Source organism: Ursus americanus, chromosome 14, assembly GCF_024610735.1.
Source record: "Ursus americanus isolate L20-20 chromosome 14, mUrsAme1.1.p, whole genome shotgun sequence".
Taxonomy (NCBI): Eukaryota; Metazoa; Chordata; class Mammalia; order Carnivora; family Ursidae; genus Ursus; species Ursus americanus.
Genome location: NC_142140.1, coordinates 62,863,359 through 62,885,525, shown reverse-complemented (window position 1 = coordinate 62,885,525; position 22,167 = coordinate 62,863,359). Strand labels below are relative to the sequence as shown.

The window sequence follows — 22,167 nt, the reverse complement described above, 5'->3', positions numbered from 1 at the left end:
CCTGGCCCATGATGTCCCACTGTACCCCAGTGTTTATCTTAGAAGTGGTGCCGAGAATCATTTGGAAGGTTGGAAAGGTGTCCCAAAGTAGCTTTCTCATCCAGAGATCCACCAGGGAAGTCCTCTAAAACTTGCATCCTGAGCAGTGCCAGCCGAGGACGGAGGGCGAAAAGCTCACTTCTACCCTTTCTTGTCCTTGTCACCTTTCCTAACTCCAGCTTCCTCCCATTCTTTTGATCTCCCTTTGCCCCTTCCTTGCTTCCCCTCCCTTGCCCGGGAATCCTTTCTCTCCTGGGTTATTTCTCTACCCCTGGAGCCGAGCTGCCAGCCTCCCCCGCCCCCCAGCACCAGCAGTGCTCAGGAGCTCCTCAGGCGGGAGGGGTAGGTAGCCAGCAAGCAGAAAGTAATGACAGGGAATACTGTGCCACTGTTTGCTTAGGAGGCTGGAATGTTCTTTATTGATACGCCACCCCCCATACACACACACTGATGCACTTGACCGAGCGAGGATGTTCCATCTTTTCCTTGACCTGGCCCTTGGGAGTCTTTCCTGTGTCAGTCCGTGCCGAGTCTACTCCTGTCCCTCTTCTGTTCCATTCTGTTCTGTTCCTTCTCTCAGTCTCTTTGTGCGAGGCCATCTGGGTAGCCCCCTCTTTCTGTACGGGGGGCTTCTCTGTATGTGGGATTTTATTCCCTCGGTGACACTGACTTCCGTCCCTCCGGCTCTCAGGCTCTGTCACCCCTAAGTGACTTTCCACCTCTGTCTTGTTTCTGTTTACTTCTGTCTTCCGGGCTCTGCCTCCATGTGTCTGTCTCTTCCTCCTGTGTGCCTGGCTCCCTCCTCTCCCTGGCCCCTCCGCGGCGTGTGTCAGGGAGGAGTGTCCCCACGTGGATGTGGGCCACCCCTGCACATCGTGTGTGCTGCGGCCTCCCTGCCTCGGTGCCCCCTCCCCGTGCGCCCAGCACCCACACCCACCCGCCGCCACGTGCCAGGAGCTGCAGGTACGCGCCCCTGTCCCCACAGTCGTCGCGCCTTCGAGTGCGGTGTGCGTGTGGACCTGCTCGTTTGCTTCCTTCTCCCTCTCGCCCATGTCCCCCTCTGCCCGGCCGCCTCTCCTCTCCTCTCTTCTCCCACCGACCTCTCTCGCTCTGCCTCCTTGGCTCCCGCCTGCCTCTCTACCTGCTCGCTCCTGTTATGGTGTCTGCCTGCCTGTCTGCTCCTCCCTGACTGGCTGGCAGCCTCTCTCTGGTTGTCTGTCTGCTTCTCTGGCTGTCTGCCCACCACTCTCGCTCCAGCCATCTGTCTCCCCGCCTGCCTGTCTCTGTCACTTTTTTAGCCTTCGTCTCTTGGTTTGTCTACCTTCCAGGCCCTGCCATGCTTCCTATCTGGGTTTGCCTCTTATCTTGCCTTCTGCGTGTCCCTCCCCTTATTTACGCCTGCTAAGCTCGTGATTTTTCCTGCCTCCCGGTCCGTCCGTCTGCTTGCCTGTTGGGCTGCTCGCCCCCCGGCCAGTGCCTGCCTCTTGCCTCTGGCTGCACGGCTGCTTTTGCTTCCTTGGCTTCCCCAAAGCTGCTCTCCATCCACGGGGGTGGCCTCTCTACCCCAAAGCTGTCAGCGACTCCCTCGCCCCGAAGTCTCTGGGCCTTCGTGCCGCATCACGCGCCCTGCCTTTGCTCGCTGCTTGCCCTCGCTCGAGGCGGGCCTGCTTCTGCTGCTTCTTGTTTCTGGCTCCTTGGATGGTCGGCCTGCCCCCGGCCTTTCTGCCTTCTTCCCAGCCTCCCCTGCTCTTCCCGCCTTTTTTTGCTGTCTGTCTGCCTGGCTGCCTTTCCCCGTCGACCTCTCCGCCTGCTCTTCTACTTTTGTCGTCTTTGCTCATCCCTCAGCGTTCCAATCGGAAGCACACACGCGGCACAAAACATGGGAGGCGCTGGCGGTGTCCCGTGCCGCATGGGCCTCCCCCCTGCCCCTCGCCGCCAGTCTCCTGCTCGTCTCCCTGAGGCAGGCGCCACTTGGCGCTTCTCGGATGTCTTTCCAGAGCAGGGTCTCCGCGGATCTAAGTCTCCTTGCCGGGCGCCGCGCTCCTTCCTCCTCCTGTCCTGGTCTTGCTGGATGCTTCTTTCTCTGTCACTCTGTCACTCTGCCTTCCTGCTTCACTGGGCCTGCCGGTTCTTGCTCCTTGTCTCGTTGATCTCCTCTCGGGCACCTGTCTTTCGGACGCACTGGCTGCTAGCTGCTGGCTCCTGCCGCCAGTACCCGCTGGCGCTCATCCCTCCCAGGCTCCTCGTCTGCGCAGCGAGCTACCTGGGGACAGCGCAGCTCTGCCGGTCCCCTCGTCGCGCAGCCACATATCAACTGGGACAGGACGCAGGGGCCCCGTACAACTGAAAAGTACCATGTCCTAAGTTAGGTAGCTCGTGGGCCCGGCTCGTGTGCACATGGAGTACGCGCGGGCCTGCCCTGCCTTCCCCACACGTCCGTGTCACGCGTCTCTGTGTGGCCTTTACAGGCCTCTGACTCTTGATCCCTGTCCCACGAGTGTGTCTTCCTCCTGGTCTGAAACACTGCTTCCTCCTACCACTTTTCTCCCTTTTCCTCCTTCCCGCCGGTGCCTCTGCCCTGCCACCTCGGGGATGGTGAGGCTCAGTCCTCAGGGGGAAACAAAGGCACGGCGTCTGTCCGGGTCTGCAGGAAGATGACCAGGAAACTTTGGCACAGAATGCACTGCTCTTTGCCTGCCCGTGTTCTGCGCTGCGCTGTGTCGGCCTTCGCCCCTGGGCCTCTGTCCCCTTTCCCGCCCTCCCTCTCTCACTTCTCTTTTCTCGGTTCTGTCTTTCCCCTCAACTGTCTGTCTTGGGCTGCATTCTAGCGTCCCTCTGATTGGCCACCTTCCCCCTCTTCTGTCTGATTGGCCTGCATCCTTCCATCACCCCATCTGTCTGCTGGATTCTCCCTGTCTGCCTGCGGTAACGTATGTGATGGCACTTTATCAGCCACAGAGCCCCATGCGGCATCAGACAGTCTTATCACTTTGTCTTCTCTCTCTCCTTGTCCTCTTCCTTCCTCATTCTGCCTGCCTTCTTTCTCCCCCCGACGCCCGTTTGTCCGTCCGTGTCTCTCCTGGCGCTCTCGCCGGCCTCCCTGTCACTCATTCTCCCCGTCCCCCCCGCCAGCCTGTCTGTGTGTCTGTCCTTACGCCTTTAATCTGGGCCCTCACATCTCCCCGTCCCTAGCTGCTTGTCCCCCCACCTGCCAGTGTCAAAGTGGATGCCACTCCCTGCCTTTTTCCATCCCTCCGTACTTCGAAAACTAAAAATCAAATACAAAATTAAAATGCAATACGACTCACGGCTAGAGGAGAATGCTTTTTGTTTTTACTGAGAAGACCATTAAGTTGTGAACAAGTAACTTAGGCATGCAGCCTGTCAAATGCAAACCAGAAATTAGATGCCCCCTCCCGCCAAGAAAGAACTAGAAGAAAATTGTGAGAAACTCCTAAGCCACAAGAAGATTATTTCCTTAATGCAAAAGCAAGAAGCTTACCCAAAGCAAGAGCTTCTAATTTTTTTTTAGTTCGTGGAAAGTTATAAATCCTTCCCCCAGGAAAACAGTATACAGTTGACCCTTGAACAACACGGTTTGAACCGCGTGGGTCCGCTTACATGTGGACTTTTTTCAATAAATATATTGGAAGATATTTTAGAGATGTGCGATAATTTGAAAAAACTTGGGGATGCGCTGCATAGTCTGGAAACATCAAAAAAATTAAGAGAAGTTTAGGTGTTTCACAGATGGGTAAAATACACGCAGATACAATTTTATCATTTGCTACCTTAAAATCTTACCCCAATCTATTTTTTTTAAAGTTCAAACTTATGCACAAAAACACTTAGAGACAACGTGCTATCTTTTCCTTTAATGTCCAGTATTAGTAACGTGCGTCCCCCGTGTATAAGGTCCAGAGTGCGTCGCGTCCTATTGACAGTGTAGACGGACGTACTGACAGATGCTTCATCTTGTAAACAGGTGACGTCAACTTAGGTATCGATAACTATAGCCTGTAGGCGTATTTCCCTTATGATTTTCTTACTAATGTATTTTCTCGCAGCATTATTGTAAGAATACAGTATATAGTACATGTAACATGCAAAATACAGGTAACCAATTGTTTATGGGGTGAGTGGGGCCTCTGGGCAACCGTAGGCTGTCAGACGTTATGGGAACTCAAAAGCTTTTCCACTGCACAGAGGGTCAGCACCCCTAACCCCTATGTTCAGGGATCGGCTGATAGATGCAAAATACCATGTCTATTTCCACGGTGTTAGGAACACCCGGAAATCTGTAGACCCCAGGTTAAAACTCGGACGTAGGGACCAGTGACAGCGATTGGTAGGGCACTGATGTGTCCTCGTGTCACAGGCAGGTCAAAGGACTGAAAAATCACTCTGCAGTCTGTGATTTTCTACTCAAGGAAATGTTAATAGAGGTTCCTAGGTGTCTTTTGAAATATATAGATGAGTGATAATGAAAGTCATGTAAATAATGAGAATATTCTAGACTTAACCATGGAGTTTTAGAGAGAAGCGTATCTAGACCAGTGGTTTCCAAATGGCTAAGTAAGCTTGCTATCTGTCCTTCCCTGGGAAGGTCCGTCCTTTGTTTTGAGATCACATATTTCTTCTATAGATTTTTACGTGGAGTAAATATAGGATATACTATATTTATATGTAACAAATATATGTTACATGTATATGTCTGCTTATAAATATATTTGTTAAAAAGGTCCTTTCTACAAACGACGTAGCTCTGTATGGAAGGAGGTCCATGATAGATTTTACGAAGGAAGAGAAAGACTTTTTATACTTCTGTACGATTTGAAAATTTTTCAACATGCACTTCTTTTATAATTATACAACATTTTAACTGTCTTCTTACTAAATGACAGAGATAGGCCTATAGCTTTGGGTTCTGTTGTTCGTGCTGTACTTAAGACGATAAAAAGTCAGCAACTCCATGTCGATCGCTGACTTTGGGGGTTTTTCTTTTTCCTTTTGCTGGTTATCAAAATCCAACAGTCTGGGATCTGCAGCTTTAATCTAACCTCTTCTTGATTTCCCGAACAAAGAATCTTCAGTCCTCATGTACCGCATTTCTGCTTCGCCGTCCTTGCACACCGCCCGGTTCTCTTGTACGCTTTGCCGTTTTTAAGTCCGTTCGCTTCAAGTCAAACAAATGGCCTTCAAAGTTTCGTTTTTAAAGCTTATTATTATTACTTTTTAGTAATCTTTACACCCAACGTGGGGCTCAAACTCACAACCCTGAGGTCAAGAATTGCATACTCCCACGAACTGAGCCGGCCAGGAGCCCCAAACAAATGTCCTTTAAAAAGTAAATTTCAGGGGCGGCTGGGTGGCTCAGTCGTTAAGCGTCTGCCTTCGGCTCAGAGCGTGATCTCAGAGTCCTGGGATCGAGCCCCGCATCGGGCTCCTCTGCTGGAAGCCTGCTTCTTCCTCTCCCACTCCCCCTGCTTGTGTTCCCTCTCTCACTGGCTGTTTCTCTCTCTGTCAAATAAATAAATAAAATCTTAAAAAAAAAAAGTAAATTTCATATTATTGAGAAACGGTACCTATAAATCCTTGATTTGATGGAGTAATTACTTCCTAATTTATTTTTTTAGAATCTTTTTATTTATTTAGAGAGAGTGTGAGCAGGGCGAGGGGGAGGGGGAGAGGCAGAGGGAGAGAGAGAGAAGCAGACTCCCTGCTGAGCACGGAGCCCAACGCAGGGTTCAGTCTCACCACCTCGAGATCATGACCTGAGCCAAAATCAAGAGTCAGACGCTTAACTGACTGAGCCACCCAGGCGCCCCGTTCCTAATTTATTTTAAAATACAAGTAATTATTAAAATAAAAATCAATAAAAATAAAAATATCTTGCATGCAATCAATGGTGTTGAGGCCGTATTGTAGGAAACCTCATTTAATCTAATGTTGTGGATACAGAAATTGGGATCCACGAGCTGAAAGCATTGCCTAAGATCAAGTTAGTTATTGGGGGGCGCCTGGGTGGCTCAGTCATTAAGCATCTGCCTTCGGCTCAGGGCGTGATCCCAGGGTCCGGGGATCGAGCCCCACATCGGGCTCCTCCTCAGGGAGCCTGCTTCTCCCTCTCCCACTCCCCCTGCTTGTGTTCCCTCTCTCGCTGGCTGTCTCTCTCTCTGTCAAATAAATAAATAAGTTCTTTAAAAAAAAAAGTTAGTTGTTAGGAACAGAACCAGGACTTGGTTCTACTTCCAATCTCTAGTCTGGTGTTCTTTCTACTGTATATGAGACGACTTCTAAGTCAATGAGACGTCCTCAGGTTTTAAAGGAACTAATATGTGAAATTAATGGTCACATATATAACTTATTATCTGTAACAACTATATTGCAGAACTGGCAGTAGTCAATTTATTGTATCTAGTACACCTTTAAACTTTTTTTTTTTTTAAAGTAACGCGTCTGCCCAATGTAGGGCTTGCACTCACCACCCTGACTACTGACTGAGCCAGCCAGGCGCCCCTCAACATACATGTGTTCTGACACAGAATATCACTTCTTACCATCTACCCTGAGACACGGCCATGCAGAAGGTGACATGTACAAAGATATTCATTACAGGGGCGCCTGGGGGGCTCGGCCGTTAAGCATCTGCCTTCAGCTCAGGTCATGATCCCAGGGTCCTGGGATCGAGCCCCGCATCGGGCTCCCTGCTCGGCGGGAAGCCTGCTTCTCCCTCTCACACTCCCCTGGCTTGTGTTCCCTCTCTCGCTGTCTCCGTCAAATAAATAATAAATAAAATCTAAAAAAAAAAAAAAAGATATTCATTACAGCAGTATTTGTAATAGCAAAAAATTGGAAACACCCAGATCTCCAACAGTAAGGAATCGCCAAATCAACTACCCAACAATTAAGAAAATGAGTTACATCTACGTGTTAAGATTCTTTCTTGTATTACCGAATGGCAAAAAGCAAGCTGCAGAAAAATATATATATTATAATATCATTTAGTTTATGTTCAAAGAAAGTAAAAACAATGCCATACGTTTCTATCGATACACACACACACACATATAAATGTCTTTAAAAATTCAGGACACAGAGGCACCTGAGTGGCTCAGTTGGTGAAGCGTCTGCCTTCGGCTCAGATTATGATCTCAGGGTCCTGGGATCGAGACCCCCACCCCCACCCCTGCATCAGCCTCTCTGCTCAGCAGGGAGTCTGCTTCTCCCTCTGCCTCTGCCCCTACCCCTGCTTGTGCTCTCTCTCGCTCTCAAATAAATTTTAAAAATCTTTAAAAAAAAAGAAATCATTCTTCACTAATCTTTGAGGAGAAAAATACGTAAGCCAGGTATAATCAGTGGATATAATTGTAAGTTAAACTTTTGAAAACAGTAATGAGGTTTTAGTTTAAAAACAAATGAAAGTAGGAAGGGAAGAAAGGTATAGAAGAGCACGTATATAATATGGTATGTTGATGAAAGAAAAAATCTGTACATATCCATGAAGTATTTCTAGAATATACGAGAAACTGTAGCAGTCACCCCTGGGAAGGAAAACATTTTTTCACGGTGCATCTTTTAAAGCAGGCTGGAAATTTTTTAGTGACCAAGGGTGATATTTGAGTTCAGACATAAACACACCAAAACCCTTAACTAACAATATGGGGTAGTGATAATTGCTATGGACGTAAAATCGGAGAATTCAGAGAAGAGAGACCCTGGTGGGGAAAAGGGGGTCCCTGAAGGCCTTTCATGTGTGCTTGGGTCTGAAGTAGGCCCCCCGAGAGCAGCAGATAGCAGGAGGAAGGGCAGTCTATGGCGATTAAGAAAGTACTTAGCAAGTAGTGTGTTGACCCCATCTGGCTTGGGCGGTAAGGTCATGATAGAAAGTTCTAGTAGATGTTGGTAGCTCTCGAAAGGGTAAGAACTGTTAGTGCAGAAGCCAGAACCTTGGAGGAACTTGAAGAGTGGGCGGGGGCGAGGAAAGCCAAAGGGAAAACAGAAGTTGCTCGAGTGGTAGGCGCACCGGACGAGGAGACAGCTTCTGGAAGGAGGCATCGTCGGGCCTGCCGGACGCTTTGTGGAGGGCAAGAAGAGCACCAACTGACCGGTCCTCGAATAGTGACCTACAGAGTTACCGGGCGACCCAGCGATTTCAATCTCAGCTGTCCACCCGGGAGACTTGGAACGTGCGTCCCCACCAAAGGAGCGTTATTCGTGAGAACCCCGAAGCAGGGGCAGCCCAGGCGCCTACAACTGATGACTGGAGAAACGAAATAGAGCACATCGACACAGCGGAACGTGACTCAGCCATAGAGGGGAACGGAGCAGCAAGCAACAGCTCAGCACGGGAGAACCCTGACTACACCAGGCTAAATGCCAGCAACTAGGTACAAAAGGCCGCGTATCGTTCGTCTACGAAACGTCCAGAATAGGTCAATTCAGAGAGGCAGAAAACAGAGTCGTGTTTGCCCAACCGGAGGGGAGAAGAGCATGCAGAATGATGGCTAATGGGCAGGAGATTGCTTTTGCAGGGAAAATGCTCTGGGATGAGGGAGTGGGGGTAGCTATGCACTCTTGTAAACCTTATGCCAGAGGCTCCTGACCTCGACACTTTGAAATCACGAATTTTATGGGATATAAATTATATCTCAACTTTTTTTTAAAAGGGCAAACTGAGAAAAGTATTGTCTTTGGCAGTGGGTCACCTTTTTTTTTTTTTTAAGATTTTCTTTCTTTTTTTTTTTTTTTTAAGATTTTATTTATTTTTAGAGAGAGCGCCGGAGTGGTGGGGAGGGGCAGAGGGAGAGAGAGGATCTCAAGCTGAGTCCCCGCTGAGCGCGGAGCCCGACACCGGGCTCGATTCCACGGACCGTGGGATCACGCCCTGAGCCGAAGGCAGACGCTTAACCGCTGTGCCACCCAGGCGCCCCCTCTGTTTTGTTTCTTAAATCCCACCTGTGAGTGAGGTCCTGAGGTATGTGTCTGACTCTGACTTATTTCACTTAGCATTAATTATCCTTTCGAGCTGCATCCATGTTGTTGCCAATGGCAAGACGTCATTTTTTATGGCTGAGGAATGTTCCGGTGTGTAGCTGTACACCAGGTCTTCGTTATCTGCTCCTCCACCGATGGACGCGGCTGTGCTTCTGGAACTCGGCTGTTGTAGACCTGCTGCGATAAACGTTAGGTGCATGTAACCCTTTGACTTAGCAGTTTTGCAGCCTTTGGGTAAACACCTAGTAGCGCAGTTGCTGGATCGTAGGGTAGCTCTACGTGTAACTTTCTGAGGACCCCCATACTGTTCTCCAGAGCGGCTGCACCAGCTCGCGTTCCCGCCAACAGCGCGGAAGGGCCCCCCTCTCCCCAGACCCTCGCCAGCACCTGTCGTTCCCTGACTCGTTGATACCACCTTACTCTCCGAGACTCACTGATTGTGAACCTTTCTCCCCACTGACGAGCTGGCATAAGCGAGTGCTCACGATCTGATTTCGCTTTGGTTTTTGGCCGCTTGGTTGGGGTTTTTTCAGGAGTACGTTTTGAATTTGTGCCAACGTAAACTCCTGTGTGAGCACCATCCAGGTAAAGATATAAAATATTTGTAGCACTCCAGACGTTTCCAGTGTCCTCCCGGTCTGTGCCTCTTCTGGAGACAACCACTGCTCTTGCTTCTATCCTGATTCCCTTTTAACAAGCTACAGTCTAATGTGAGTTGCGTGAGACACTATAAAGTCATACATGTTGTATAATCGCAGCCCTGTGGGAAAAGACTAGGAGAAAGCGGGTAAGATGTTAACACTGGTTTCTGCCGAGCGATCGAAATAAGAGGGATTTGGTTTTGCATCTTGATGCTTGCCTACCTGGAATTTTCTGTAAAGAGCCCATGTTCTACAATGAAAAATAAAACTAAGCTTAAAGAATTTTAACTTAAAAGACAGACAGGAAGAGAGAGAATAGGAAGTGGCATCAAATATTTGGTCACAGAGTTTGGTAGTCTCCAAAAAATACTCTACGGTAATGTGGCCAATTAGTCTGGAGACCCCATACGTAAAGGAATCTATTTCTTCTTCTTTTTTTAAGATCTTAATTATGTATTAGAGAGGGAGAGAGAGCATGAGCAGGGGGAGGGGCAGAGGGAGAAGCAGACTCCCCGCGGAGCAGGGAGCCTGATGCGGGGCTCGATCCCAGGACCCCGGGGTCATGACCTGAGCCACAGGCAGACGCTTAACTGACTGAGCCACCCCGGCACTCCAAAGGAATCTATTTCCTCATCTCCAGGGTTGACACCAGGTCCCCCATCCCAGGTGGCAAGCCCCGCTGTGAGGCTCCCGAAGCCTGGCCGGGCCTCCCCCACCACCCCGCACCGCTCTTCCTGGCCGCGTGTGCTCGCGCTGGTCCTGCCCCTGCATTCGCTGAGGACAGGCACCTGGCTCAGTCCTGCCCTCGACTCCCTAACCAGACCTTTCTCTCCATTCCACGCCTGTCCCACCTCTGCACTTACCTCTTCTGAAACACTAGATTCAAGCCCGTGCTTTGCTTACAACTTTCTGTCCCTCCAGCTCTCATCTCTCGGCTGTTCTTGGACCTGTAAGATCCTGTAGTGCCTTCCCCGTCCGTTATCCCTGTCCGGCTTAGAGCCCGTGCTCTGTCATTTCCGCCACTGCCTCGCCAGGTGTCTCGGTGTCCCGTCCTTGCCTTCCTCCCACACACCTCGAACCATGGCCACTTCTGCTGCCTCTTTGTATCCAGCATGCACAGCGCTGCCCAAGGAACCCCCATGCCCTGCCGACCAGCGTCCCTGCTCAGAAATCCTTTTCCCTGGCCCGCCGCCTTTCAGTTCTCCGTGGTGACCTTTGCAAACCTTCCTCGCATTCCTCAGACCTCCTCCATCCTCCTACTCCAGGAGGAAACCTTATCCTCCCCTTCCAGGAGCCGGATCATCCGAAGAGAGCTCCCTGGAAGCAGTGGCACTGAGACACTGAGCTTGCGGATTTCCCTCCACCCTCCTGTCGGTCCCGTCTGAAGCTGGTCCCTGCGGGCCCGGGGCTCTGCCTCTCACCGCTGCCGACTTCTCGGGGACTAAGGGTTCACGGAGACCCCGCAGCGCTCCCTTACCTCCCCTTCTACTTGCTCCTTCTCAACCACATCTCCTTGTCTTTAAAAGAAGTCCTCTGGGCACCCCCCTCCCCCGCAGCTGCCACCCTACCTCCCTGTGCCCACCCACAGTCACTGAGCTTCCAGAAAGAACGCCCTGCTTCACTGTCCACTTGCCTACTCACACTCTAGCTCTGAAGCTGCCACTGTCAGGAGCCCCACAGCCTCCGGGTTGCCAACACAGAGAGGCTGTTTCTGAGTTCTTAACTTGCCACCCCCTTCTCGAAATAGTCCTTGCTTGGCTTCTGTGATCTCACATCTGCTTACACTTCTATTGCTGGCTTTTAGCGAAATCCGTTCCCTTGCTCTTGGTTGAGGAGGAAGCTCTAAACCCCAAATCATTGGTCTTTCTCTTCTTTGTTTCTTTTAATCCCGCACTGATGGAAATCCCGGTCATGGAAACTGAAGGGTCCTGTACGAAATGGCCAAAACCAACCCTTTCCTCCCGTTTGACATTACCTTTTAACAATGTCTTAATACTTCTCCATTGGCTGGCCAGCTAGAAATGCCATCTAATGTCAGCTGTTTGAGCAGAATTTCCCTGACACCTTTCCTGGCTGATTAACTGTCTTTCAGATGATAGATTTGTCGTGGTAAACGCCAACCCCACTGGCTCCCTCCTGCCCCTTGGCCTGCTCTTGGGCCTTTTCGCCATCTCGCTCTCCTGACGACGAAAGTCATTTTGTTTTTACTTATTTTTTTTAACATGTATTTATTTACTTTAGAGAGAGTGCGTGCACGTGCGCAAGCAGGGAGAAGGGCCGGAGAGAGGATCCTTAAGCAGACTCGTGCTGAGCATGGAACCCGACACGGGGCTTGATCCTGTGACCCTGAGATCATGACCTGAGCTGAAATCAGGAGTCGGACGCTCAACCGACAGAGCCACCCAGGTGCCCTAAAAGTCATTTAATTTTAGACCAAATTAGATATGATTAGTAAATTTAAATCAACTATTTTTTTTTAAAGATTCCATATTCCAAAACTGCAGGACTCTTAACATGTGCTCCAGAGCCGAGTACTGAAGTCACCCCCTCCCTCCGTCAGAGTTGGAGCTTTGCAGTCAGGTCACCCTGGACACCCCGCTCCCCCACTGACGAAGTGACCTTGGGCGAGCGACTTCTCCCTCAGGTCTCACCCCCCCACACACGTTGTGTTTGACACAGGGCTGTCGGGAGGATTAGGGGAGCTAACTTGCAGAGATCGCGGGCTGTAAGACACTTGAAGTTGGTAGCTCTTACCCTATATAATCCCATACACTGTGGGCCATTTCTCACCGTAGACAGAGTCACTTAACGCGACTACAGGTGAAAGGATTTGCGACCTGGGCTACGAACAGCACCTTCCCCTGAGGGAGCTGACGGCTGCTGGTAGCTTCTCCTGCTCCCAACAGTTGGCCCCATTTCCAGGCTCTCTCCTGCTTCTTGTAAACAAGCCCAACCCGGGAACGTAGGAAACGAACGAGGTTCTGTTGGGCCCAGTTCTCCCCGTGGAGGCACAAACACTGTTGTTGGGTTGGAAACCAAATGTTAGTCACAGATACGGTCTACCAGTTCTCTAATCGTGACAGCTGTTACCTGGATGCTGAGGAATGCCAAATCTCAGGAAATCCCGCAAGAAAGAGGCGTGACGAAATTGTGGCTGGGACGAGGGAAGGAGAAGAAAAGGAAAATTCGGGGGTGGCTGTCCAAAGGGCCTTGGGCGCTGCCGGGCGCTCTCCCGTACTCTGGCTCATTCAGTCTTCCCAACAACACTGTAAGGAGCTTCCGTTCGGAGTGACCATGTCCTGGTTTATGCCTGTTGTCCTTCGGGAACCCTTCCTTCTGTTATTCATGGCTGACAGCTAAACAAATGGGGTCTAAAGAAAGGAAAGTATTCGGCGTGTGGTTCCAGAGCCTTCTGCAGCTGGATTTCCTCTGTGACCATCCGGTTGTGTCCCATCCAACAGCAGCCTGACTTCTCTGACGTTCAACCATTTCGCTGTTGGCTCCGTCCGGGGACAGCCAAGTCCTGGTCTTGACCTCGTTAGAGGGCCTCACACCGTTTACCACCCCCTTCTCTCAGATACTGTCTTTGGCTTCCGCGGCACCATTTTCTCCGATCGCTCTCTCCGCTCCTGCTCTTCTCCATGCTCGAGGAGGGGCTCGTCCCCGCAGATGGCTGCAGTGACTGCTGAGAGCCCCACACCTCAGCCCCGGCCCCGAGCGCACTCCAGGACCCTGTGCCGTGCACGGAGCCCGTAAGATGCGACCGTCTGTATTTGTGTGACCCAAAGTGACTTCACGGCCAGCTCACAACACCTCACCTTCCTCCCCACATCAGAGGCCCCTTCTCCCCAGCGGACTCTTCATCCTCTCAGTCCCCCCCAACCCAGGGCCAGACAATGGGGTGTCATCCTCCCTCTGCCCCAGACCTGCCCCCAGGAAATGATGGAGCCGGGGATTCTGCCTTCACTTCAGCTCATCTACTCTGACCTCCGCGGCCCCTAACTTAGTCCTGGCCGCCTCTGTCCCTCCCCTGGACCTGTCCCCCACTTTTCTCCCCTCCCTCTCACTGCTCCAGTCCCTTCTCTTGACATTGTAGGCAAGTCACCTCTTTACAATGCAAATCCGACCCGGCCATTGTCCCTAGAAAACCCTTAACCCTGAATTGTACACTTTGAAAGGGTGAATTTTATAGTGTGTGACTTAAATCTCAACAAACAAACAACAGCCAGGTTTAGGGGTTTAGGAAGCTTCAGCTGACCTGTTCTGGCATCCACACCCCTCATCGCCCACCCTCCCCGGCCTCCATCTCTTAGCTTTGCCTTCTGCTCCCCAGTTCTCCACTCTTACCCCAAAACTCTGGGCTGTCTGTGCTGTTTATTCTTTGCAGGAAGGCTTCCGTCCTCCCCTTGCTCCTCCCTGGTCTCAGGGTCCTGCCCTTCCGGTCTCAGGGGGAGACGAAGCTTCTCCCAAAAGCCTTCACTGATCTCCCCAGGATTGGGGCTGGGTGTTCCTGAGGCACCTCGTACTTAGCCTTTTTGGCATTCATCACCTCTTTGTTCCTTTCATGGATATCGAGTGACTGTTCCGGGCTGAGCCTGAGGGAGGGAGGTGCTGGGCTGTCTGCCCTCCTGGACCCTCGAGTCGAAGAAGGGAGGAAGATAAACACTAAACTGAATTGCACCAAAACTTCCATTGCATTGAGCGGGAGGGAAGGAATATTTGACATGGTTGGAGGGGTCGGGGAAGACTCACCGGAGGAGGTGACATTAAGCAGAGCCTCTAAGGGGCAAGAGCTGGCCAAGCGAGGAGTGGGGGGTGGAGCGTTTGGTGCAGGGGACAACGGGTGACAAGGCCGTGCCAGAGGGAGCCTGGGGGGTTTCAGAAGTAAGATCTCACATCCAGCATGGGTTTACTACAATGTGACTTTGACCCCCATCCGTCGGACCAGGAGGCCTATTTCCCAACCCCGCGACTGGAGGCTGGCTTCCTCCTGCTTGTCCCGAGCTGCGGGCTCTCGGCATCCCGAGGCCACGCTGCCCCTGTGGGGGGCCACACGGAGGGGTGCCCACGGCCAACAGCACCTCAGGGCGGTGTCACTGAGCCACTGTGCTAGTGGATCCTGCAGCTCAGGGCAGTCCACGCAGCTGGCTCGTCTCAGAACCCTGCCCACATCCCAGGTCCATTAGCAAAATAAAGATCCGGGTTGTCTGAAGGCTCCTGAGTCTTGGGCTGGCTTTGATCAGCAGCGACAGGACAGGCGTCCTGTGTGTGTCCCACAGCGGGTGGCGGGTGGCGCAGCTCCGGGTGAAGTGGGCGGCCCACGGCCGGCTTGGTTCGGAGTCCATCTCGGCTACATACTACGTAGTTGCGTGACCTTTGGCAAGTCCCTTCATCTCCCTCTGCCTCCGTGCCCTTCGTTTGCCAGTGTCCATACAAACAGTACTTCGGTTTGTCCCGAAGGCGGGCGCATGAGTGAGTGATGGACGCAGGTGAACGCAGGTCCCCAGGCGATACGGTCCGGCCTGCGGCATCGTCCGGGCCGGCCTCGGAGCGTCTGACCGCCGCGCTCTCGAGCTGCTGTGTGTCTTCGTTTTTATAGCAGGTGCGTGTGCGTGCTTGTGCGTGTTGCGTGTGCGCGTGCGCGCATACACGGCATGCAGCGTGCAGCGCCATCTGCAACGATCCTGTCTCTGCGCTTATAGTGTCTCGCTCCAGACTGTAGTCCCAGCGCCGGGCTGTCACTTCTGTGTCCGCAGGACCTGAAACCGGCCCGCGCACAAAGCGCCTGATCACTTTCTGTGGTTAACGACTGGACGAGCCACGCTTGCGCGAGATTCGCGGAAGCCATCGCCGGTCCCGACCCGGTCCCGACCCGTTCTCCGGACGGTCCCTCCGCAGCAGCTGTTCCTGCGGTTGTTCTGGGCGTCCATAGAAAATACACGGTCCCACATCCTTTGCAGCCAAGGGTCCTGTGTCACCTGCGTCCGATCAGTGAGATATGCTCGGAGGTCTGCGAAGGACAGCTGGGAAAATGCCTGCTAGGATGCAGGCCCTGCCCTTCCCGCCTCCCCCCTTCCCTCTTCCTGCCCACCGTGCAGGCCAGAAGTAGAGCGGCCAGACAGGCGACAAACGTGAGGCGCACAGCTGCCGGGGACACTGATGGCCTGCCCTGTGGAATGACGGCACCAGACTGTCAAATTTGGGAAAAATGAACTCTTGGTAGTTAAGCCGCAGCTCCCAGCCTTCTGTTCTTTGCAGCCAGATCCGTTCTCAGTGACCCACTGGGCGGAGGAAGGTCTGCCCGGTGAGGGCAGGGGGACATTTCGTCTTCCTCACTGCTCCAGAGGAGGGCTGGCGGAAGTCGCCGGCACAGATGTGACTGACCACCCCTCCGCAGCTCTCTTCCAACAGTCAGCGTGCGCCGGCAGCCGGGCCTTCCGTTCTGCATCTGTGTGGCCCCGTTGTTCCAACACTTCACAGAGCCCGGCTTGCGGGCCGCTTGTTCCTGGATAATAAATACAAGTACGCGTTGCCCTCCACGCCGGGCGTCCTGTGGCTGCCGCAGATACAGAGATGACCGAGTCAAGTGGCGGAGGCCGTCCCGACAGCAGGAGCGCCGGGGCTGTACGGGCTGCGCGCGTCAACCCTATCCCGCCGCCGGGGACTGGGCGTTGGGGTCACGCGTAAATGCGAAACCCCCTGACTCTGCTCCAACGCACATCCAGATCGGAATCCGGGACAGTGGTAAGAGGCTGCAGACTAGTCGTAAACCTCGCCCCCAGGTCACAGCTTTAGGAGTTGCTGCCATGGGAACACGGGTGACAGTCCAAGGAGAGCGCAGGTGCTGGGAGTCCCAGGACTCCATTATATTATCACCTTCGGTATTTTACTTTTGGGGTCTTTCAATGACCGTGTGCGTGTGCGTGTGTGTACTATTTCAGGGCAGAGGATTGGGCCCTTTCGAGAGCGATGGAAATGATAGCGCCTGTCTCCAAAATAATACATATCTGAGCTTGCTCACGCTGCGAACACACACACACACAATTTAGAAACACCTTTGCACTTCTGGAGATCCAGGTTAAGAATCCCCTTGCGATTTGCCCCTGAGGGTGGAAACTTTCCAGACCATAATTTGGTCCTTTATCATGTACTGTCTTCATTGACCTTTTCATGTGTGTATGTTTTATCCCATTGAGAAGGCCGCCCCCTGCAAGGACATTCGGGGCTTTATTCTCCTCAGTGATCTGTGCTCGGAGGGACCAGGGCTCGGCTCGTGGCAGTTGAGTCCTTTGAAGTCGCTGTGGTTTACTGAGGACGGGCAGCGTTCACTCTTCCAACTGCCACCCCAGCCTGCCCCAAAACAAGAGAAGTCCCCACAAGAGGACTTGCCCCCACCCCGCTCATGAGCTATTTACTTTCTAGAGTTTCGGTGGAGGCATTATTTACATACCCCTCACGCAAATAGCCAGCCTGGGATCTGTAGAGAACAAGATAGTGCCTCGTGAAAAGCTTTACTGACGTGCACACGCCCCCCCCCACAGGAGTCGATAAGTATTACTAAAGGAATGTACTGTATTCTCTTTGAAATGCGTGCTCATTATTCCTTCCACAGCTCTGCGCTGTCGCTGGAAACACACCCACACCTGTAATCAGAGCCCCTACCTGTGCGACCCCGTGGGTCTTATTCCTCAAACTGGACTCCTTTCCTGCTTGTGGACAAAATGTAGACCAGAATGTAGCCTAATGCTAAAAAAACAGTAGCCATGTGGTGTTTCCTTTTTTTCTGATCCTTACCTCCCACCTATACATTTCCTTCGATTGTAACCTCTTTAGAATTTGGGCACGTTTCCCCTCCTCCCCCCAACTGCGACTCTGTGGGCGATGGCCGCCACCTGGTGGCCACATAGGGGAATGGCAGGTGGATTTCCCCCAAAATCTGGAGAGAGGCAGGGCTCTAGTGTCTGGTCTTCCTTCTGAGGGGAAGCAGGACAGAGAGGCCTGTGACAGCACCGTCCTACTTCTGAGTCTTGCCTTGCCTCCCAGGACACAGCGTCCCAGCCACACTAGTTATTATGGACGGATGAGTTCACTCAACATTGGACGTCATTCCATCAAAATGTACTGAGCAGCAACTGTGCGCCCAATGCTGGGAACACGGCGGTGACCGAGATGGACACAGTGTCTGTCCTCAGGAGCCTGCAGTCTAGCCGCCAGCCAGCCTGTCACACCCGTAACCTTCCAACTTACACTGGAATAAGTACTCTGAAGTCAGTGTGACGCTAAGCGACGATCTAATAGAAAATCTTGCTTTCTACACCAAGAAATCCGAAAAGCTCCCGAGAGAGAAACATTTACGGTCAGCTAGGTGGGAGATGGGAGGAAGAGTGTGGAGGCAGAGGGAACAGAGTGTGTGAGGGCTCTGGGGCAGGAAGACATTCCAGGGGTGCATGACAGCCCGTGTGGCTGGGACACAGGGAACAGGGCTGAGGCATGCAAGGGGGCACCAGCTGGTTCAGGCAGCGTCTCCGGATGGACGGGACTTTATTCCGGAAGCCACTGAAGACTCTGAAGGAAAGGAAGTCAGACGCCTGGCTTTGGTGCTCAGCGCTCACTCGGACTGCTGCGTGGGGGGCAGGCGCGGAAGTGGGGGGCTGGCGAGGACGTCTGCACAACAGTCTGGACAAGCGCTGATGTCGGCCAGGAGGAAGAGGGTGCATCCCAGAGGCATTTAGGGGCTAGGATCTACTTGGAGAGTGAGCGGGGTGCGAGGACAGGGGGCGTTTCTGGTGGGAGGCGCTGTGGTGGGAGCCTGGGGGCTGGGGGGTGGGGGGCAGGGGTGGGTAGACCCGGAGGCCAGAGCTACAGCGGCAGCAGAGCTTGGGTTCTTGAGTCGTGCCGGTGTCCCTGAGCGAACGGGACACACATGAAACCACTGCAGAGTAGATCACGCATCAGAAAGCTTCAGCGAATTCACGGCCTTTCGCATCACACGGGCTTAAGTGGAAGCCCTGGGTCTCCCATGATCCAGAAAGTGCTGAGGCCTGGACACGTCTCCGCCTCTGGCCATGCCTTTCCTGGCCAGCCCCTCTGAAAACGCCTGGGCAGCCCTCCCAGTGCCTCCCCTTCCCCTGCCGGTGCTCCGGTGCCCCCCCACCCCGGCCAGGCAGGCCCACGCCCCTCTCCCTGATCCTTTTTGGCCGGAGACTGTCGGGAAAATTCACCTGCCTGTTATTCTCATTCCCCTCCCCCACCGGGGTTAAAGGGGCAAATCTGGCCACTGCCCCCCTACGGTGGCTGTCTTTTGGTCACCATGAGTTCTCTGACCCAATGAGCTCCTCTCTTTACATCACCCTGCTCAGGCCCCTCTTGCAAGTCGGCCCTGGACCCTGGCTGCCTCACCTTCCCTAAGGGGCACAGGCCCATCCTGAATGGACGGTACCATTTGCCTCACCCAAAGGTCCCTTCCCCATTCTAGTTTCCCCTGGAGTCAGTATCTATCCACCTCTTGGCCTCAAAAAAGTCAGAAGAAAATGTCGCTGTGGGATGAACCAGGAAGCAGCTTGGCTAGCTGCTGCTCAGCGGATAGCCCTCCCTGCCTCCTCCCTGCCTCTCCGCCACTGCGGAACTCTGCTAACTCCCTTCCCGAGACACTAAGGGCAGACGAAACGGCTCACACGACAGGTCTGCAGGGGCGTCTTGTGCGACGAGCCTAGGACAGTGAGATTGTCTCTCTGCACTGAAAGAACATAACTTTGAATTTAGACTGGAGTTTGCATCCTGGCCGCTAACTAGTGTGCCTTCGTGCAACTCCATCTTGCCGGGCTTAGGGAGCTCCCCTCTACTTGCTGGATGGGATGCTGCCCGGGTCATCGATCGCTTGCTGAAGCCAAATAGGGAAAAAAGTCTTTCTAAGCTTCAAAAAGACTTCCGTGTAAAATCGTGATGACGGGGGCGCCTGGGTGGCTCAGTCGTTAAGTGTCTGCCTTCGGCTCAGGGAGTGATCCCAGAGGTCTGGGATTGAGCCTCACGTCAGGCTCTTCCGCTGTGAGCCTGCTTCTTCCTCTCCCACTCCCCCTGCTTGTGTTCCCTCTCTCGCTGGCTGTCTCTCTCTCTGTCAAATAAATAAATAAAATCTTTAAAAAAAAAATCGTGGTGACGGCGCCCATCTTACGGAGTAGATGCATTAAGAAGGGCGTAGGAGACACGCAGCCCAAGATCTAGCCTGAATTACCGACTAACCCTTCACTGCCTTTCTTCCCTTTGGGATTTCAACTATCAAGTACTCTTCAGAAGGGAGATGAGCCAGTTCTGTATGGCCAGCAATAGACACTTCCTGTTCCTGTCTGTGGACATCCCATCCTCCTGCCGTTCCCATCACTGCCGTAAGGGCTCCCATCCCTCATCCCTGGGTAGGACTTCTCCGACAGCCAAGAAGTTCTGCCTGGGCTCTGGCTGCCTCCCTAATCCAAGACACTTCATCTTCTCGTGTCATTCCAGAGGGTTAATGAACGTGCTTCTAGCGTTCGCCCTGACTTCGTCTGAGCAGATCATAGTGGGCCTGGGGACCAGGACCTGTATGCTTCAGAAGGATCCAGACACAGCAGGCCAGTGTCTGGACTGGAATGGAGGTCTACATCCGGCACCCGCCCCTCCCCCACCTACAGGGCACAGAAACAGCCACACTCAAAATACATCTTGAGTCCACAGAAGCCTTCGTCTCCGTCCCTACAGCTCCGTGAGGTCATCATTGAAGTGGAGCAGGATCGCAGGCGTGTAGAGTGTACCGTCCATGTTGAGATAGTCAAATTCTTCATCCTCATCCCGGATCCCGTTCTCTTCCAGGGTATAATCCATGTTCAGCTTCTTCCCCTCATGTTTCCATGTATAGCTGGCAGCATGTGCGTTATAGGGGAGATAGCGGTGTAGGATTTCCCACATTGATTCCTGGGCCCCCACCTGCAGAACATGAAAGCGCCCCACCCCCCAGGATTCTGGATGGGACACACACACACACACACACAGGTGCACGGGGCCCCAAGCCAAGGCCAGGAGCCCAGAAGATGATAGTGCTGGGATTAGAGTGGCTCGCTTGGCAGACAGCATTTTTAGGCACTTCTCAGTCCCCCAAATGAAGCCGGGGCTCCAGCATGCAGTGAATGGCCCCAAAGTCTGACCTGTCTTTGTGGCAGCCACTTCTAACAAACGGATGGCCCTAAAGGGTCACAGTCACCGCCCCCTCCCCTCATCCCTTCCACAGAGAACATTAATAAGAGTCCGATTGCAACTGCTATCCAAAACACACACGAGTGCTTCCAAAACCACCGTCACTAACGTGCGTGAACTGCTGCCCCAGGCTTATGAGGGAGTCTCTTGTACCCTGCGATCCGGCCGCTCCTCCAGTTCCCAACCCCGCAGACCTACGTGGTCTCCTCTCCTCGGTTGCCCCTAAAGAGGGAAAATGCTGCTCCCACTGGCTACGGAGAGCCAATGGCCTAAAGATCTCCTCGGAGATTTGCTGGGATTCCCAGTTCCCTCTGACCCGCCGCCGGGCACCGGTTCTCACCTCCAGGATGTGCTCCTGCGACGTGAGTGTGTTAATGATGCGGATGTTGCGGGTCTTGGCAGACAGCCGCCCCACCTCATAACGCACCCCCTGCCACCAGGGCTTCCCGAAATCATTGGCCCAGTCCGAACGCGGCAGCTGAGGCGGAACGTGCAGAAAGCGGCCCCGGGGGGTGCGGTATCTCAGCGTACCGGTCAGCGGATCGACGTGCTTGCGGATCTTTAAAGCAGGGATCGGGAGAGGGGCCTCAGGGCAGTCACGACCTCCGACTTCGGCCAGCTCCCGCCTTTCCTCCCCATCCCGCGGTCCGGTGCCTCCCCCCCCCCCGCCCCACCCCAGCCCGGGTTCCCGCAGAACTCACGTCTCTAGTCTTCCGATCGAACCAGTGGCTGATGTCCTGGCCCGCAACTTCCACGATGGGTTTTAGCAGCAGGTCTCCTGGGAAGGAGCAGCCGCCGTCGTGTCTAGCCGCCCAAGAACCAGGAACCTGCCCCCCGACGCACACCCTGACCCTGGCCCAAAGCGCGGCCCTTACCCTTGTACTTGAGAGCCAACGGCGTCAGGTCGTACACAGATCCCAGGTAGGACACCCACAGGTCTTCCGGCACGTTGTGTTGGGCCACCTCGGCCGGCGTGAAATAGCGACGCTGGAAAACTTCGAAGTCTGGCCCCTCCACTAGGCCCCGGCGCTGCATGGCTCTTGCACTATCGGCCACCAGCATCTCTGGTTGCTTCGTCGCCCCTCAGCATACACTCGCTCACTCACTCACTCGCTTACTCACTCACTGCCTCTCCCCGCCTCGAGAGCGCGTTGGTCCGCTCACATAGAAACCATTGTCCCTTTCAGGCCACCGTCCACTGAGCTCAAACACTGGGCGGGCAGGGGGATCGTGGAAGGGCGGGGACTGTGCGCGCTCACGGGAAATG

General features: G+C 53.3%; 1 protein-coding gene and 1 long non-coding RNA gene across 8 annotated transcripts in view; one reads left to right on the top strand and one right to left on the bottom strand.

Moving 5' to 3' along the window:
* LOC123792129 (uncharacterized) overlaps nt 1–17,816 on the top strand; it is a 19,867-nt gene extending 2,051 nt beyond the window's left edge. Inside the window, exons 3-5 of one of the 6 annotated variants that reach the window (XR_015726766.1) lie at nt 11,919–12,083; nt 12,182–15,279; nt 15,434–17,816. This is a non-coding gene — a long non-coding RNA (uncharacterized LOC123792129). Of the gene's footprint in view, nt 1–11,918; nt 15,280–15,379 lie in introns of all 6 variants that reach the window. The other 5 variants (XR_015726767.1, XR_015726768.1, XR_015726765.1 and 2 more) reach the window with 5 other exon arrangements.
* On the bottom strand, nt 3,281–22,167 carry CYB5D1 (cytochrome b5 domain containing 1). Of its 2 annotated transcripts, none has more exons than XM_045797330.2 (4): nt 21,776–22,167; nt 21,602–21,678; nt 21,241–21,459; nt 3,281–9,213 (listed from the first exon to the last, which is right to left on the bottom strand). In XM_045797330.2, exons 1-4 carry the CDS (start codon nt 21,960–21,962, stop codon nt 9,106–9,108), a joined length of 591 nt encoding a protein of 196 aa, XP_045653286.1. In that variant the 5' UTR covers nt 21,963–22,167; the 3' UTR covers nt 3,281–9,105. The 2 variants fall into 2 exon arrangements, with proteins under 2 accessions (XP_045653286.1, XP_045653285.1); XM_045797329.2 differs by lacking the exon at nt 3,281–9,213 and adding an exon at nt 20,373–20,633.

Coding starts and splice junctions, on each gene's coding strand:
- CYB5D1 (XM_045797329.2), bottom strand. CDS start 21,962: ATGCTGGTGGCCGATAGTGCAAGAGCCATGCAGCGCCGGGGCCTAGTG. Junction 21,679..21,775: donor GTTGGCTCTCAAGTACAAGG/GTAAGGGCCGCG, acceptor GCTCCTTCCCAG/GAGACCTGCTGCTAAAACCC. Junction 20,634..21,240: donor CGCAGGAGCACATCCTGGAG/GTGAGAACCGGT, acceptor CATGTTCTGCAG/GTGGGGGCCCAGGAATCAAT.